The sequence below is a fragment of the Callorhinus ursinus genome, unplaced genomic scaffold (genome assembly GCF_003265705.2).
Source record: "Callorhinus ursinus isolate GAN/ISIS: 27379988/994484 unplaced genomic scaffold, GSC_fseal_2.0 scaffold85, whole genome shotgun sequence".
NCBI lineage: Eukaryota > Metazoa > Chordata > Mammalia > Carnivora > Otariidae > Callorhinus > Callorhinus ursinus.
This window is the reverse complement of record NW_027397147.1, coordinates 657,623-674,571: the sequence shown is the minus strand read 5'-3', so window position 1 is coordinate 674,571 and position 16,949 is coordinate 657,623. Positions and strand designations below refer to the sequence as shown.

At 39.2% G+C, this 16,949-nt stretch overlaps 1 protein-coding gene across 1 annotated transcript in view; it reads right to left on the bottom strand.

Annotated features, from left to right (window-relative positions):
- LOC112811382 (phospholipid-transporting ATPase ABCA3-like) overlaps window positions 1–16,949 on the bottom strand; it is a 162,571-nt gene that overhangs the window by 120,163 nt on the left and 25,459 nt on the right. Inside the window, exon 7 of the mRNA XM_025855445.2 lies at window positions 162–278. Within this exon, the coding sequence (XP_025711230.2) occupies window positions 162–278 (117 nt within the window). The remainder of the gene's footprint in view (window positions 1–161; window positions 279–16,949) is intronic.

Genomic DNA, 16,949 nt, shown 5'->3' with positions numbered 1-16,949 from the left:
TTTTGTGTGCTGATAGCTGAGCACCTTCTGAATTCCCTAGGGGACTCAATGAAAAATGTACATATTCTTTTGCAACCTAAAACCCACTCAGTCCATCCCCACAGTTATTTTATCCCTCTCGAAATGTAGATGCAGTGTGCTGCATTCAAATACATACTTGCCTTGACAAATAAAATCACGCACAGTAAACAGACGATAATTAAAAACATCAGAAAGAATGAGACAAAATAGGAAGCCCAGAGCATAGCATTACTGAGTCCTATCATGAGCTGGTACTCCTGTAGGAGAGGAAACACAAAACAAATGTCATGAAAAACAATTCATAATTTTCAAAATGCACTCATAAATATTATCTGACTTATTTCCCATAAAAACTTACATAGGTTAAGTATTATCTTCCTCATTTTACAGAGAAATCAAGTCTCAGAATAGTCAAGTGACCTGATCAAAACCATCAACCTAATGAGTGGCAGAGCAACGATGCCAACTCAGAATTTCGAGTCCAGATCTTCTCCCTGATAACTTACCAGTTGCAGTTCTAAGACAAGAAATAATTAAAAATTTAAAACACAAAAAATAAGACCACCTTTCTTTTTATTACGTTCTACCTCCAGGAAGTATTAAAGGAAGGTATATAAGCTTTAATTCCCTTATAGTTTAAAGCAGGGACAGGCAAACTACAGCCTATGGGCTAAATCCAGGCTGCCTCATACTTTTATAAATAAAGCTTTATTGGCACACAGCCATGTTCACTCATTTCTGTACTGTGGCTGCATTCACCCTATAATAGAGCTGATAGCTGTAATATGGCCTGCAAAGCCTAAAATATATATTATCTGGTTTTGTTTACAGGTAAAGTTTGCCATTCCCTAATTTACACAAACCCTTCTAATTTTATAGATCATAAAGCCAGACTCAAAGAGGGTGAATTGTTTCTACAAAGTTGCACAGAAGGAGCTCTCTGTTCTGGGCTCTTCCCCCTCCATCATGCTGCCTCTGTACATTTTTGAGGCCACTTTTCCCTAGTACAATGAATCTGAGAGAGATTCCCCTGGTTTGAATCCTCTCTCTGCCACTTGCCAGGAGTGTAACCTTGAGAAAACTCCTTGGCCTCTCTGTGCCTCAATGTCCTGATCTGTGAATACTAAAATCCAAATAATATAATGGGCAAGTTCGCAGAGTTTTAGTAGTGAGCTTCATGAACTACAATTCAGCACAGTATCCAAAATATGTAAAGAACTTATAAAATTCAACACCCAAAAACCAAATAATCCAATTAAAAAATGGTCAGAAGACATGAACACACATTTCTCCAAAGAAGACATACAGACAGCCAAGACACATGAAAAGATGCTCATCATCACTTAGCATCAGGGAAATGCAAATCAGAATGAGATATCACCTCACACCTTTCAAAATGGCTAAAATCAAAAACAATAAACAATGCTGTTGGTAAGAATGTGGGAAAAAACAAACAAACCCTAGTAATAAACTTAACTGGAGAACTGACAGACCTGTACTCTGAAACTATAAAATATCATTGAAAGAAACTAAAGACGACACAAATGGAAAGAAATTCCACGCTCATGGATTAGAAGAACACATAGTGTTAAAAGGTCTATACTACCCAAAGCAATCTGCAGATTTAATGCAATCCCTGTCAAAATACCACCAGCATTTTTTACAGATCTAGAACAAACAATCCTAGAATTTACATGGAACCACAAAAGACCCTAAATAACCAAAGTAATCTTGAAAAGAAAAAACTGGAGGGGAGCAGGGGAAAGATGGTGGAGGAGTAGGGGACCCTATTCCAACTGGTCCCCGGAATTGAGCTGGATATCTACCAGACCACTCTGAGCACCCATGAAATCAGCCTGAGATATAAGAAAATAGATCTGGATCTCTACAAACAGAATATTGCGGGCGGTTGGTTTCCAAGTATGAAGTGGGGAGCCATGATTCCGTGGGCAGATATCGGTGGATAAACAGCAGCAGGAGGGAGCCTGGCCATGGGGATCCTACACCGCCAGTGAGCGACAGCCTCGCTCTCTGGGGACGGGGCACAGACTCGAAGACTGGTAGTGGCGGGTAAAGGACCTTAGGGCAGTGCCTGGGACGGAAACCCGGAGCGGCAGGGTCGGGGGTCGGCTGGCGGTTTTAGAAGCACAAAGGGCAGAGACATGCCCCAACCTGGAGGCAGGACTGGGAGTGCTGCGGAGTGGCGCACAACCCAGGACACTGCAGTTTATAGCAGCACAGACAGAAACGGAGATAGTGTGGCCTGGAGAGCTCACTGAAGAAGAGACTGCAATCTCTCTGCTCTGAGGCAGAGGGTTGGAAACGGTCTCTTCTGCTCTGACTCACAGAAGAGATGTGGAAAGCCTCCAGGGAAAGCCTCCAGAGAACAAAAGCCCCCCAAAACTGGTTCCCACTGAGACCATCCCTCGCCACAGGGGGGCAGGGCAACTCTGCCCAAATAGGGTTGCCTGAGTAACAGCACAGCAGACCCCTCCCCTAGAACACAGGCTGGGAAAACAAGAGGCCAGCAACCCTAAGGTCCCCAGAAAACAGGTGCATCTTGCTTGGGTTCTGGTGAATAATTTGGACTCTATACATTCCCTCAACCACCCATCAACAGAATGACTAGGAGGAGGAACCCCCAAAATAGAAAAGACTCAGACATTATGACTTATGCAGCAGATTTACAAATGGATGTAGATATAACCAAGATGTCGGAGATGGAATTCAGGCTAGCAATTGTGAAGACAATAGCTAGAATGGAGAAATCAATTAATGGCAACATAGAGTCTCTAAGGGCAGAAATGAAAGCTGAATTGGCAGAACTTAAAAATGCTATCAATGAGATCCAATCTAATCTAGATAATCTAACAGCTAGGGTAAGTGAGGCAAATGAACGAATAAGTGACCTGGAAGACAATTTAGATAAAAAGGGAAAAGAGGAGGCCAGGGAAAAACAACTAAGAATCCATGAAAATAGAATCAGAGAAATAAGTGACACCATGAAGTGTTCCAATGTCAGAATTATTGGGATCCCAGAGGGAGTGGAGAGAGAGGGAGGACTAGAAGATATATTTGAGCAAATTGTAGCTGAGAACTTCCCTAATCTGGGGAATGAAACAAACATTCCTGTCCTAGAGGACCCCTCCCAAGATCAAGGAAAATAGGCCAACACCCTGGCAGAAACTGAAAGAATATGTGACCACTAAGCCAGCCCTGCAAGAAATATTAAGGGGGGGTTCTATAAAAGGAGAAAGACCCCAAGAGTGATATACAACAGAAATTGACAGGGACAATCTATAAAAGCAACGTCTTCACAGGCAACATGATGACAATTAATTCATATCTTTCAATAATCGCTCGCAACGTGAATGGCCTAAATGCTCCCCTAAAATGGCACAGGGTGGCAGATTGGATAAAAAGACAGGACCCATCCATATGCTGTCTACAAGAGACTAATTTTGAACCTAAAGATACATCCAGACTGAAAGTGAAGGGATGGAGATCCATCTTCCATGCCAGTGGACCTCAAAAGAAAGCTGGGGTAGCAATTCTTATATCAGACAAATTAGATTTTAAACTAAAGTCTGTAGTTAGAGACACAGAAGGACACTATATCATTCTTAAAGGGTCTATCCAACAAGAAGATCTGACAATTGTAAATATCTATGCCCCCATAATGGGAGCAGCCATCTACACAAGCCAACTGTTAACCAAAATCAAGAGTCATATTGATAACAATACATTAATTGTAGGAGACCTCAATACTCCACTCTCAGCAATGGACAGATCATCTAAGCAGAAAATGAACAAGGAAACAAGAGCTTTGAATGATACACTGCACCAGATGGACCTCATAGGTATATACAGAACATTCCACCCTAAAACAACAGAATACTCATTCTTCTCGAGCACACATGGAACTTTCTCCAGAATAGACCACATACTGGGTCACAAATTAGGTCTCAACCGATACCAAAAGATTGAGATTATTCCCTGCATATTTTCAGACCACAATGCTTTTAAAACTGGAACTCATTCACAAGAAAAATTTGGCAGAAATTCAAACACTTGGAAGCTAAAGACCACTCAGCTCAAGAATGTTTGGGTCAACCAGGAAATCGAAGAAGAACTTAAACAATTCATGGAAATCAATGAGAATGAAAACACATCGGTCCAAAACCTATAGGATACTGCAAAGGTGGTCCTAAGGGGGAAATACATAGCCAGCCAAGTCTCACTCAAAAAAACCGAAAAGTCCCTAATGTACCAACTAACTCTACACCTTAAAGAACTAGAGAAAAAGCAACAAACAATGCCTAAGCCACGCATTAGAAGAGAAATAATTAAGATTAGAGCAGAGATCAATGAATTAGAAACCAGAAACACAGTAGATCAGATCAACGAAACTAGAAGTTGGTTCTTTGAAAGAATTAATAAGATCGATAAACCATTAGCCAGACTTATCCAAAAGAAAAGAGAAAGGACCCAAATTAATAAAATTATGAATGAAAGGAGAGAGATCACGACTAACACCAAGGAAATAGAAACAATTATTAGAAATTATTATCAACAAGTATATGCCAATAAACTGAGCAATATGGATGAAATGGAAGCCTTCCTGGAAACCTGTAAGCTACCAAGACTGAAACAGGAAGAAATTGACAACCTGAATAGGCCAATAACCAGGAACAAGATAGAAGCACTGATCAAAAACCTCCCAAAAAACAAGAGTCCAGGGCCTGATGGATTCCCTGGGGAATTCTACCAAACATTCAAAGAAGAAATAATACCTATTCTACTGAAGCTGTTTCAAAAAATAGAAACAGAAGGAAAACTTCCAAACTCATTCTATGAGGCCAGGATTACCTTAATCTACAAACCAGGCAAAGATCCCATCAAAAAGGAGAATTTCAGACCAATATCCCTGATGAATATGGATTCCAAAATCCTAGCTAATAGGATCCAACAATACATTAAAAGGATCATCCACCACGACCAAGTGGGATTTATCCCCGAGACGCAAGGGTGGTTCAACTTTTGCAAATCAATCAATGTGATAGAACACATTAATAAGAGGAGGGAGAAGAACCATATAGTCCTCTCAATTGATGCAGAAAAAGCATTTGACAAAATACAACATCCTTTCCTGATTAAAACTCTTCAGAGTATAGGGATAGAGGGAACATTCCTCAAGTTCATAAAAATCCATCTATGAAAAACCCATAGCTAATATCATCTTCAATGGGGAAAAGCTGAGAGCCTTTCCCTTAAGACCAGGAACACGTCCAGGATGCCCACTCTTGCCACTATTGTTCAACATAGTACTAGAAGTCCTAGCAACAGCAATCAGACAACAAAAAGAAATAAAAGGTATTCAAATTGGCAAAGAAGAAGTCAAACTCTCTTTTCGCAGATGACATGATACTTTATGTGGAAAACCAAAAGACTCCACCACCAAATTACTAGAACTCATACAGCAATTTGGTAATGTGGCAGGATACAAAATCAATGCACAGAAATCAGTTGCTTTCTTATACACTAACAACGCAACTGTAGAAAGAGAAATTAGAGAAACGATTCCATTTACAATAGCACCAAAAACCATAAGATACCTCAGAATAAACCTAACCAAAGAGGTAAAGGATCTATACTCTAGGAACTACAGAACACTCATGAGAGAAATTGAAGAAGACACAAAAAGATGGAAAAATATTCCATGCTCATGGATCAGAAGAATAAATATTGTTAAAATGTCTATGCTACCCAGAGCAATCTTTACCTTCAATGCCATCCTAATCAAAATTCCAATGACATTTCTCAAAGTGCTGGAACAAACAATCCTAAAATTTGTATGGAATCAGAAAAGACTCCGAATCGCCAAGGAAATGTTGAAAAAGAAAAACAAAGCTGGGGGCATCACGTTGCCTGATTTCAAGCTATATGACAAAGCTGTGATCACCAAGACAGCATGGTACTGGCACAAAAATAGACATATAGACCAATGGAACAGAATAGAGAACCCAGATATGGACCCTCAACTCTATGGTCAAATAATATTTGACAAAGCAGGAAAAAACATGCAATGGAAAAAAGACAATCTCTTCAATAAATGTGCTGGGAAAATTGGACAGCCACATGAAGAAGAATGAAACTCAACCATTCTCTAACACCATACACAAAGATAAACTCAAAATGGATGAAAGACATCAATGTGAGACAGGAATCCATCAAAATCCTAGAAAAGAACATAGGCAGTAACCTCTTTGACATCGGCCACAGCAACTTCTTTCAAGATATATCTCCAGAGGCTAGTGAAACAAAAGCAAAAATGAGCTTTTGGGACTTCATCAAGATAAAAAGCTTCTGCACAGCAATGGAAACAGTCAACAAAACAAAGAGGCAACCCACAGAATGGGAGAAGATATTTGCAAATGACACACAGATAAAGGGCTGGTATCCAAGATCTAGAAAGAACTTCTCAATCTCAACCCCCCAAAAACAAATAATCAAGTCAAAAAGTGGGCAGAAGATATGAAAAGACACTTCTCTGAAGAAGACATACAATTGGCTAACAGACAGATGAAAAAATGTTCATCATCATTATCCATCAGGGAATTCAAATCAAAACCACATTGAGATACCACCTTATACCAGTTAGAATGGCAGACATTGACAAGGCAAGAAACAACAAATAGTGGAGAGGTTGTGGAGAAAGGGGAACCCTCTTACACTGTTGGTAGGAATGCAAGTTGGTACAGCCACTTTGGAAAACAGTGTGGAGGTGCCTCAGAAAGTTAAAAATAGAGCTACATTATGACCCAGCAATTGCACTCCTGGGTATTTACCTCAAAGACACAGATGTAGTGAAAAGAAGGGCCATATGCATCCCAATGTTCAGAGCAGCAATGTTTGCAATAGCTAAACTGTGGAAAGAGCTGAGATGCCCTTCAACAGATGAATGGATAAAGAAGATGTGGTCCATATATACAATGGAATATTACTCAGCCATCAGAAAGGATGAATACCCAACTTTTATATCAACATGGATGGGACTGGAGGAGATTATGCTAAGTGAAGTAAGTCAAGCGGAGAAAGTCAATTATCATATGGCTTCACTTATTTGTGGAACATAAGGAATAGCATGGAGGACATTAGGAGAAGGAAGGGAAAAATGAAGGGGGGGAATTGGAGGGAGAGAAGAACCATGAGTGACTATGGACTCTGAGAAACTGAGGGTTTTAGAAGGGAGTGGGGAGGTGGGATTGGTTAGCCCAGTGATGGGTATTAAGGAGGGCTCGTACTGCATGGAGCACTGGGTGTTATACGAAAACAATGGATCGTGGATCACCACATCAAAAACTAATGATGTATTGTATGGTGACTAACGTAACATAATAAAATTTTAAAAAATGAAAGAAAGAAAGAAAAAACTGGAGGTATCAGAATTCCAGATTTCAAGTTATAGTACAAAGCTGTAGTGATCAAAACAGTATGGCACTGGCACAAAAACAGACACATAGATCAATGGAACAGAATAGAAAATCCAGAAATGAACCTTCAACTATATGGTCAATTAATCTTCAACAAAGAAGGAATGCACATGCAATGGAAAAATTCTCTTCAACAAACAGTGTTATGAAAACTGGACAGCAACATGCAAAAGAATGAAACTGGACCATTTTCTTATAACATACACAAAGATTCAAAATGGATTAAAGACCTACATATGAGACAGTAAGCTATTAAAATCCTAGAGGAGAACACAGGCAGTCACCTCTTTGACATCAGCCATAGGAACATTCTTGTAAATATGTCTAGAAACAAAAGCAAATATAAACTATTGGGACTACATCAAAATAAAAAGCTTCTGCACATTAAAGGAAACAATCAACAAAAATAAGACAAGCTACTGAATGGGAGAAGATATTTGTAAATGATATATCCAATAAGGGGTTAACATTGCAAAATATACTAATAACTTATACAACTCACATAGCATAATAAAATTAAGTTAAATTAAATTTTAAAAAAAGAACTTACACAACTTAACACCCAAAAAACAAATAATCCCCTTAAAAAATAGGGAGAGGCCCTGAATAGACATTTTTCCAAAGAAGATATTTAGATAATCAATAGACACATAAAAAGATGTTCAACATTACTAATCATCAGGAAATGCAAATCAAAACCACAATGAGATAACACCTTATACCTGCCAGAATGGCTAGAATGAGAAAGACAAGAACTAAGTATTGGTGAGGATATGAAGAAAAAGGAACCCTCTCACACTGTTGGTGGGAATGCAAATGGGTGTAGCTACTGCAGAATACGGTATGGAGATTCCTCAAAAAATTAAAAATAGAATTACCATATGATCTAGTAATTCCACTATTGGATATTTACCCAAAGAAAATGAAAACACTAATTCCAAAAGATATATGCATCCCAATGTTTATTGCAGCATTATTTATAGTAGCCAAGATATGCAAGCAACTCAAATGTCTATCAATAGATGAATTAGGAAGAAGCGGTATATATATATAATGAAATATTACTCAGCCATGAAAAAGAATGGGATCTTCCTATTTGCAAGGATGTGTATTCTAAGTCTAAAGAGATTAACTACATAATGAAATGGAAAATTTTCAAAAGGAACAAGGGATTTATAACACAATATTCAAAATATTCAGCATACAACCCCAAATTACTCAACAAACCAAGATAAGGAAAATCTAAACTCTAAAAACAAAAAGAAAATCCTCAGATGCCAAATCAAGATGACATAGATATTAGAATTATCTAATAATGACTTTAAAGCAGCTATCATTAAAAAAAGTGCTCTAATAATAATCAGTCATGAACACTGACAACTCAATATCAATAATAATAGAGGGAAATTTTTAACATACTTCTCTCCATAACTGATAAGACTGACACAAAATCCATGTTAAAGATATAAACAGGGGCACCTGGGTGGCTCAGTCAGTTAAGCATCTGCCTTCGGCTCAGGTCATGATCGTGGGGTCCTGGGATTGAGCCCCGCGTTGGGCTCCCTGCTCAGCAGAGAATCTACTTGTCCCTCTCCCTCTGTCCCTCCCCTAGCACATGTGAGCTCTCTCTCTCTCTCTCTCTCTCTGTCTCAAATAAATAAATAAAATCTTTAAAAAAAAAAGATATGAACAACAGGGGAGCTCTGCCTGGCTCAGTCAGTGGAGCATGATGTGACTCTTGATCTCAGGGTTGTGAGTTCAACCCCCACACTGGGTGTAAAGATTACTTAAAAAAATAATAATAATAAAAAGTTTTAAAAATATATGAACAAGAGGGTCGCCTGGGTGATACAGTCAGTTGAGCATCCAACTCTTGGTTTCAGGTCAGGTGTGATCTCAAGGTCCTGGGATAGAGCTGGTGTTGGGTTCCATGCTCAGCTAGAGTCTTCTTAGAATTCTCTCTCCCTCTGCCCCTCCCGTTCATGCTCATGAGTGCTCTCTCTCGCTCCCTTTCTCAAAATAAATAAATAAATCTTTTTTTTAAAAAAGATATGAACAATATAGGGATGCCTGGGTGGTTCAGTTGGTTAAGTGTCTGACTCTTGATTTTGGTTCAGGTCATGATCTCAGGGTTGTGAGATCCAGCCCTGCATCAGGCTCCACAATGGGCATAGAGCCTACTTAAGATTCTTGCTCTCCAGGGCACCTGGGTGGCTCAGTCGGTTGAGTGGCTGCTTCAGCTCCAGTCATGATCCCAGGGTCCTGGGATCAAGCCCCACATCGGGCTCAGCAGGGAACCTGCTTCTCTCTCTCCCTCTGACGTGCCCCCTCATCATACTCTCTCTGTCTGTCAAATAAATAAATAAAAACTTTAAAAAAAAATCTCATGAATGGATAAAGAAGGTGTGGTATATATATACAATGGAATATTATGCAGCCATCAAAAGGAATGAAATCTTGTCATTTGCAATGATGTGGATGGAACTGGAGGGTATTACGCTGAGCGAAATAAGTCAATCAGAGAAAGACATGTATCATATTACCTCACTGATATGAGGAATTTGTAATCTCAGGAAACAAACTGAGGGTTGCTGGAGTGGTGGGGGGTGGGAGGGATGGGGTGGCTGGGTGACAGACATTGGGGAGGGTATGTGCTATGGTGAGCGCTGTGAATTGTGTTAAGACTGTTGAATCACAGACCTGTACCTCTGAAACAAATAATACATTATATGTTAAAAAAAAAAAAAGAAGAAGAAGATAGCAGGAAGGGAAAAATGAAGGGGGGGAAATCAGAGGGGGAGACAAACCATGAAAGACTATGGACTCTGAGAAACAAACTGACGGTTCTAGAGGGGAGGAGGGTGGGGGGATGGGTTAGCCTGGTGATGGGTATTAAAGAGGGCACGTTCTGCATGGAGCACTGGGTGTTATGCACAAACAATGAATCATGGATTACTACATCAAAAACTAATGATGTAATGTATGGTGATCAACATAACATAATAAAAAAAAGAAAAAAGAAGAAAAAAACTCAGTCTCCTTCTTCCTCTGCACCTCCCCCACCTCTCTCTCTCTCTAAAAAAATATATGAAGAACATGACTAATAGTTATTATAACATGCACAGAAAACTGCACCCATTGAACACACAGTACACATTGTTCCTAGTACACACATGCATGTAGAACATTTGTTAAAATTGGCTACAGTCTAGACCACAAAACTAGTGCCATCAAAATTTCAAAAAACTAAACTCAAATACTGGCTCCTAATATGTTTGAAAAATTTTAAATGCTTTTCGAGTTATCTTATGGGTCAAAGAAAAAATCCACAATGAAAATTAGAAACTTTTGAATTATATAATAAAGAAAATACTATACTTCAATTTGTAGACTGCAACTAAAGTTATGACTGAGGTAAATTTAGAGGCTTAAATACAAAGATTAGAAAAGAAGAATATCTAAAGACCTGGGGAGAACTCAGCCAGCATAGGCTGGACACAGAAAGCACTAATCAGAAAGGTAAAGACTTCATTACATTAAAATTAGTAACTTTTACAAATCCAAAAACACCATTAAGACAAACTACAGACTGGGAGTAAATACTTGCAATACATACATCACCCAAAAAACTAGTATTCAAAATATATAAAGAATGCTTGTAAATCTATGAAAAAAGACACCCAACCCTAAGAAAAATGCAGAAAAGACATTTGAACTGACACCTCACAAAGGAGGATATCCATGTGGCCAATAAGCATATGAAAAGGTGCTCAACAACATTAGTTAACAAGGAAAATCAAATTAAAACCACGATGACTATACTATACCTTCGCTAATTGAATTTAAATTAAAAAAATAAAATAAAACCACAATGAGATACCACTATATGCCTTCCAGAATGGTTAAAATTTAAAAAGACTAACAGCACCAAGTGTTGGCATACTTATAGAGCAAGAGTTAACTCCCATATATTACTGATAACGAGAAAATTGGCACAAACATTTTGGAAAAACGTTTGGCCTTCTTTAACAGGGCTGAAAATATGTATACTGTATACTCCATCAACCTCAATCCTAGGTATAAACCCAACAGAAAAATGTGCACATGTGCACTAAAATATTCACAATAGCTTACTGTAATAGCCCAATACTTGAACAACCAAGCATCCATTAAGAGAAGAGTGATAAATTGTGCTATATTCATTAAATGTAATAGTACACAGGAATGAAAATGCCAAATTGTAGCTACACAGAAGAACACAAAAGGATAGCCATTGGAGGGGTGCCTGGGTGGCTCAGTCAGTTAAGCGTCTGCCTTCAGCTAAGGTCATGATCCCAGGGTCCTGGCATCAAGTCCCACATCGGGCTCCCTGCTTGGCGGGAGGCCTGCTTCTCCCTCTCCCACTCCCCCTGCTTGTATTCCCTCTCTCACTGTCTTTCTCTCTCTCAAAGTGAATAAAATCTTTAAAAAAATTTTTTAAAAAAAGGATAGCTATTGTACAATTCTATTTAAATAAAGTTTAAAACCAGGTAACATTAACATAGGGTTTTAGAAGTTAGTGATTATCTTTTTTTTATATTCAATTAGCCAACATATAGTACATTATTAGTTTTTGATGTATTGTTCAACAATTTTAGTTGTGTATAACACCCAGTGCTTATGGAAGAGGGATGGTGTAGTGATTTGGATGGAATGTGAGGAATTTCTGGATTGTGGGCATCATTCTATTTCTTGACTGGAATAGTTGTTATATGGGTGTGTTCACGTTGGATAATTCAGTGATCTGTACACATAGGTATGTATATTTTATATGTACATATTTTATATTTCAATTAGAAACTTTAAAATGAAAAAGTAAATAGAAATTTAAACTACCTGATTGAAGTTTGTGTAACATGACCTGGAGACACAAAGAGAAAACTAGTAAATTGTAGTTGAAAATAGATTTCAAAGAGATTACTCACCAGTTAGAAAAGAGAGAAAAAGACATGCTGCTCAGAGAAACAAAAATAAGAATGGCACAAAATGAACTATTTGGGGTGGAAGGAAAGGGTTTAATGCGAAGTAAGACTAAAGAGAAACGGAGGATAGGGAAACCAATGAGAGGATTTCTGAAATAGCTGGATGGTAAAAAAAAATCAGTAAGAGCTTGAACTGGAAATGACATTTCTACACATGGAGGGAAAGAAACAGAATTTAGAAAACAGATAACTATGGTACATCTACATAACATTTCCTATTACTACAGCAAGTATCTCTCCAATCATTGCCATAACCTTATGTGGTAGGAGTATTTTTACCTCCATTTTACAGTCAAGGCACAGAGCGGTTAAGAAACCTACCTAAAAGTTATAGAGGCAGGAAATGGCAGCATTCTAAATACTATATATACTATACTATACTATACTATACTGATAAGATTGAGGTTTCAAGCCTGGGTGATTTGGGGAATGATAATTTCATTAGCATATCCAGGCAACCTGGAAGGAGGGACAATCCCTTGCCTCAGAAAAGAATGATTTCTCTTTCCATATTGTTCTGTCTTCATTGAACCCAAGCATCACTGTCCCTTCAGGAAACACAGCATATTTCCTCACCCCAATACAACAAGATCAAACTACCTTAAGAACAACCTGATACGTGGAAAAGCAAGCTGCTGAAAGAAGTGTGGGCAAAATTCCAGAATATGAAGTTAATTATATACGTATCCATTTCCACTGATTTCTACCACCCAAATATTTCTTAAACTCTTCCCTCCTTTATACTAAACCACCCTGACTTAGGCCCTCCCTGCTTTTCTCCTGCTCTGTTAGTCTTCATATCACAGCCAAACTTTATGTGAGCAAACTACAGCCTATGGGCCAAATCTAGCCCACAAACTACTTCTGTATGTCCTGTGAGCTAAGAACAATTTTTGCATTTCTAAATGGCTGAAGAGGAAGGAGAAGAAGAAGAAGAGGAGGAGCAGAAAAAGAAAAGGATTTGTAACAGAGGTGCATGTGGCCCACAAGCCTAAAAAATTTACTACTCTGTGCTTTCCAAAAAAAGCTTGCCAACCCTTACTCTAAACCATGCTCTCCCCACATTCCTTTCCAGAGTCATTCTTCTCCCAGCAGCACTGGTAAGAACGCTGACAGGATACTGATAGTCTCAAAGCCCATCCTCTGAGGCTGTCTCCCCATTGCACAGACCAAGCATCACACCCTGAGTACTTTAAGAACAACTTTTTTCACACCTGTAGGTACTTAATATTATAAAAGTAACTCAGTTTACTACTATCTCCTCAACTAAACCTTTAACAACTAGTAGGTAGAAATTGTGTCCTCTCTTTTTAACTGCCATTTGTTGAGTGCTTACTATAGGTGAGAGAATACCTAGATACTTTTTTAAAAATAAAATGTTACTTAATCCCCCTGATAGGCCTAGAAATTTGGTATTATCTTCAATTTACATCTTAAGAAACAGGCTATGATCACAGAGTTAATTATTGGTGGAGCCAAGATTTAAAGCTAAACTGTATGAAAGTCACTGACAATGGGCGGAGCAAGATGACGGAGGAGTAGGAGACCTGGATTTCGTCTGGTCTCAGGAATTCAGCTGAATAGGGATCAAACCATTCTGAACAACTACGAACTCAACAGGAGATCGAAGAGGAGAGTAGCAACAACTATCTGAACAGAGAAGCGACCACTTACTGGAAGGTAGGACGTGCAGAGAAGTGAATCCGAGGCAATATTCGGGAGGATAGATGGCGGGGGAGGGGCCTCCGCCGGCCGCTTCTGGCAAGTGATAGGGCCGCGGAGCACAAAATCGGAACTTTTAGAAGTCGGCTCCGCTGAGGGACATCGCTCCAGTGGCTAAGCGGGGGATGGAACCCTCATGGGACATTGTGGTCTCTGAACCTTCGGGGTCACAGAAAGACCGGGGGTGCCTGAGTGCGGCAGAGCTCCCAGGTATCAAAGCGGGGAAGCCGGCTGCAGAGATGGAGCCCTCTCAGCTCGGGGTTGCCATAAACTGTGATCCGTGGCCCAGTCGGGCCACTGTTCCTCCAGCAGGGACCCAACAAGTGGCAGATCTGGGGAGACTCCCCTTCCTCCCCTGGGAGGAGCGGCATGGGAGCGCACCACAGGGATCTGCTGGGTTTGGAGACTCCACACAGGGTCGGGTGCCAGAAATAGAAATGCTCAGTCACAGGCGGGGTGAGCACGGAGTGCGGCCAGAGACCAGGGAGACAGGAGTGACTGGCTGCTTTTCTCTGCGGGCGCACTGAGGAGCGGGTCCCCGAGTTCTTGCCTCCTCTGGGGCGGAGATTGGGAGGCCGCCATTTTCACTGTTGTCCTCCAAAGCCAAACGGAAAGCTTGCAGGGAAAAAAAGCTCCTGAGACCAAACCGGAGCGACTTCCTTAGCTGGGACCGACAAGGGCGGGGCAATTCCGCCTCCTGCAAAGACATTTGGGAACCACGGCAACAGGCCCCTCCCTCAGAAGATCAGCACGAACAGCCAGCAAGCCAAGACCAAGTTTACCCATCAAGGAGAACGGGAGAACTCCAGCCCTAGGGGAATACTGCACATAGAATTCATGGCTTTTTTTTTTACCATGATTCATTAGTTTTTCAAAGTTAATTTTTTAACTGTTTTTTTAATTTCTCTTTTTCCCTTTTTCAACCAACATCTTATCAATCCTTTTTTAAAAAAAAATTTTTTTTTTCATTTTTAGAGTCATATTTTATCCCTTCATAGTAGTTACCCTTATTTTTGGCATATATATATAAGTTGTTCTCTCTTTAAAATTTTGAGATACAGTTTTTTCTAACAGATCAAAATATACCCTAAATCACTAGTGTATGGCTTTTTTCTAGTCTCCCGCCTGATCACATTCTCTCCCCCCCTTTTTTTAAAATCTTCTTCTTTCTTTTCTCAAACAACTTCTTATCATATCAATTCCTTTTATAAGATCTTTTATAATTTTCATCTTTACAGTCATCTTCCATCCCTTCATTGTATCAACCCTTATTTTGTACATATATGTCTTTCTTCCTTTAAAATTTTAGGCGGCACTTTTTTCTAACAGACCAATATATGCTCAAAATCTAGTGTGTGGCACTGATCTATGCACTAGCCTGATCATATTTGATCATATTTGTTTTTTTTTGTATTGTTGTTTTTGTTTTTAATCTTTTTCTTTTTGTTTTTTTTTTCTTTCTTTCTTTTCTCTTTCTTTTTTCTTTCTTTCCCTTTCTTTTCCCCTGGCTTCAGGTCTTTTCTGATTTGTATAGAGTATATTTGCTGGGGACGTTGTTAACCTGTTAGCATTTTGTTCTCTCATTCATCTATTCTCCTCTGGACAAAAGGACAAGACGAAAAAAATCACCTCAGCAAAAAGAATAAGAGATACTACCTTCAGCCAGGGACCTACTCAATACGGACATTAGTACGATGTCGGACCTAGAGTTCCGAATCATGACTTTAAAGATATTAGCTGGGCTTGAAAAAAGCATGGAAGTTATTAGAGAAACCCTTTCTGGAGAAATAAAAGAACTAAAATCTAACCAAGTCGAAATCAAAAAGGCTATTGATGAGGTGCAATGAAAAATGGGGGCACTAACTGCTAGGATAAATGAGGCAGAAGAGAGAATCAGCAATACATAGCAATAGAAGCCTTTCTCAAGAAACAAGAAAGGTCTCAAATACACAACCTAACCCTACACCTAAAGGAGCTGGGGAAAGAACAGCAAATAAAGCCTAAACCCAGCAGGAGAAGAGAAATCATAAAGATCAGAGCAGAAATTGATGAACTAGACACCAAAAGAACAGTAGAACAGATCAACGAAACTAGGAGCTGGTTCTTTGAAAGAATTAACAAGATTGATAAACCCCTGGCCAGACTTATCAAAACAAAAGAGAAATGACCCAAATCAACAAAATCATGAATGTAAGAGGAGAGATCACAACCAACACCAAAGAAATACAAACAATGATAAGAACATATTATGAGCAACTCTACGCCAGCAAATTAGATAACCTGGAAGAAATGGGTGCATTCCTGGAGATGTATCAACTACCAAAATTGAACCAGGAAGAAATAGAAAACCTGAACAGACCTAAAACCACTAAGGAAATTGAAGCAGTCATCAAAAATCTCCCAAGAAACAAAAGCCCAGGCCAGATGGCTTCCCAGGGAATTCTATCAGACATTTAAAGAAGAATTAATACCTATTCTCCTGAAACTGTTCCAAAAAATAGAAATGGAAGGAAAACTTCCAAACTCATTTTATGAGGCCAGCATTACCTTGATCCCAAAACCAGACAAAGACCCCATCAAAAAGGAGAACTACAGACCAATATCCTTGATGAACATGGATGCAAAAATTCTCACCAAAATACTAGCCAATAGGGTCCAACATTACATTAAAAGGATTATTCACCATGACCAA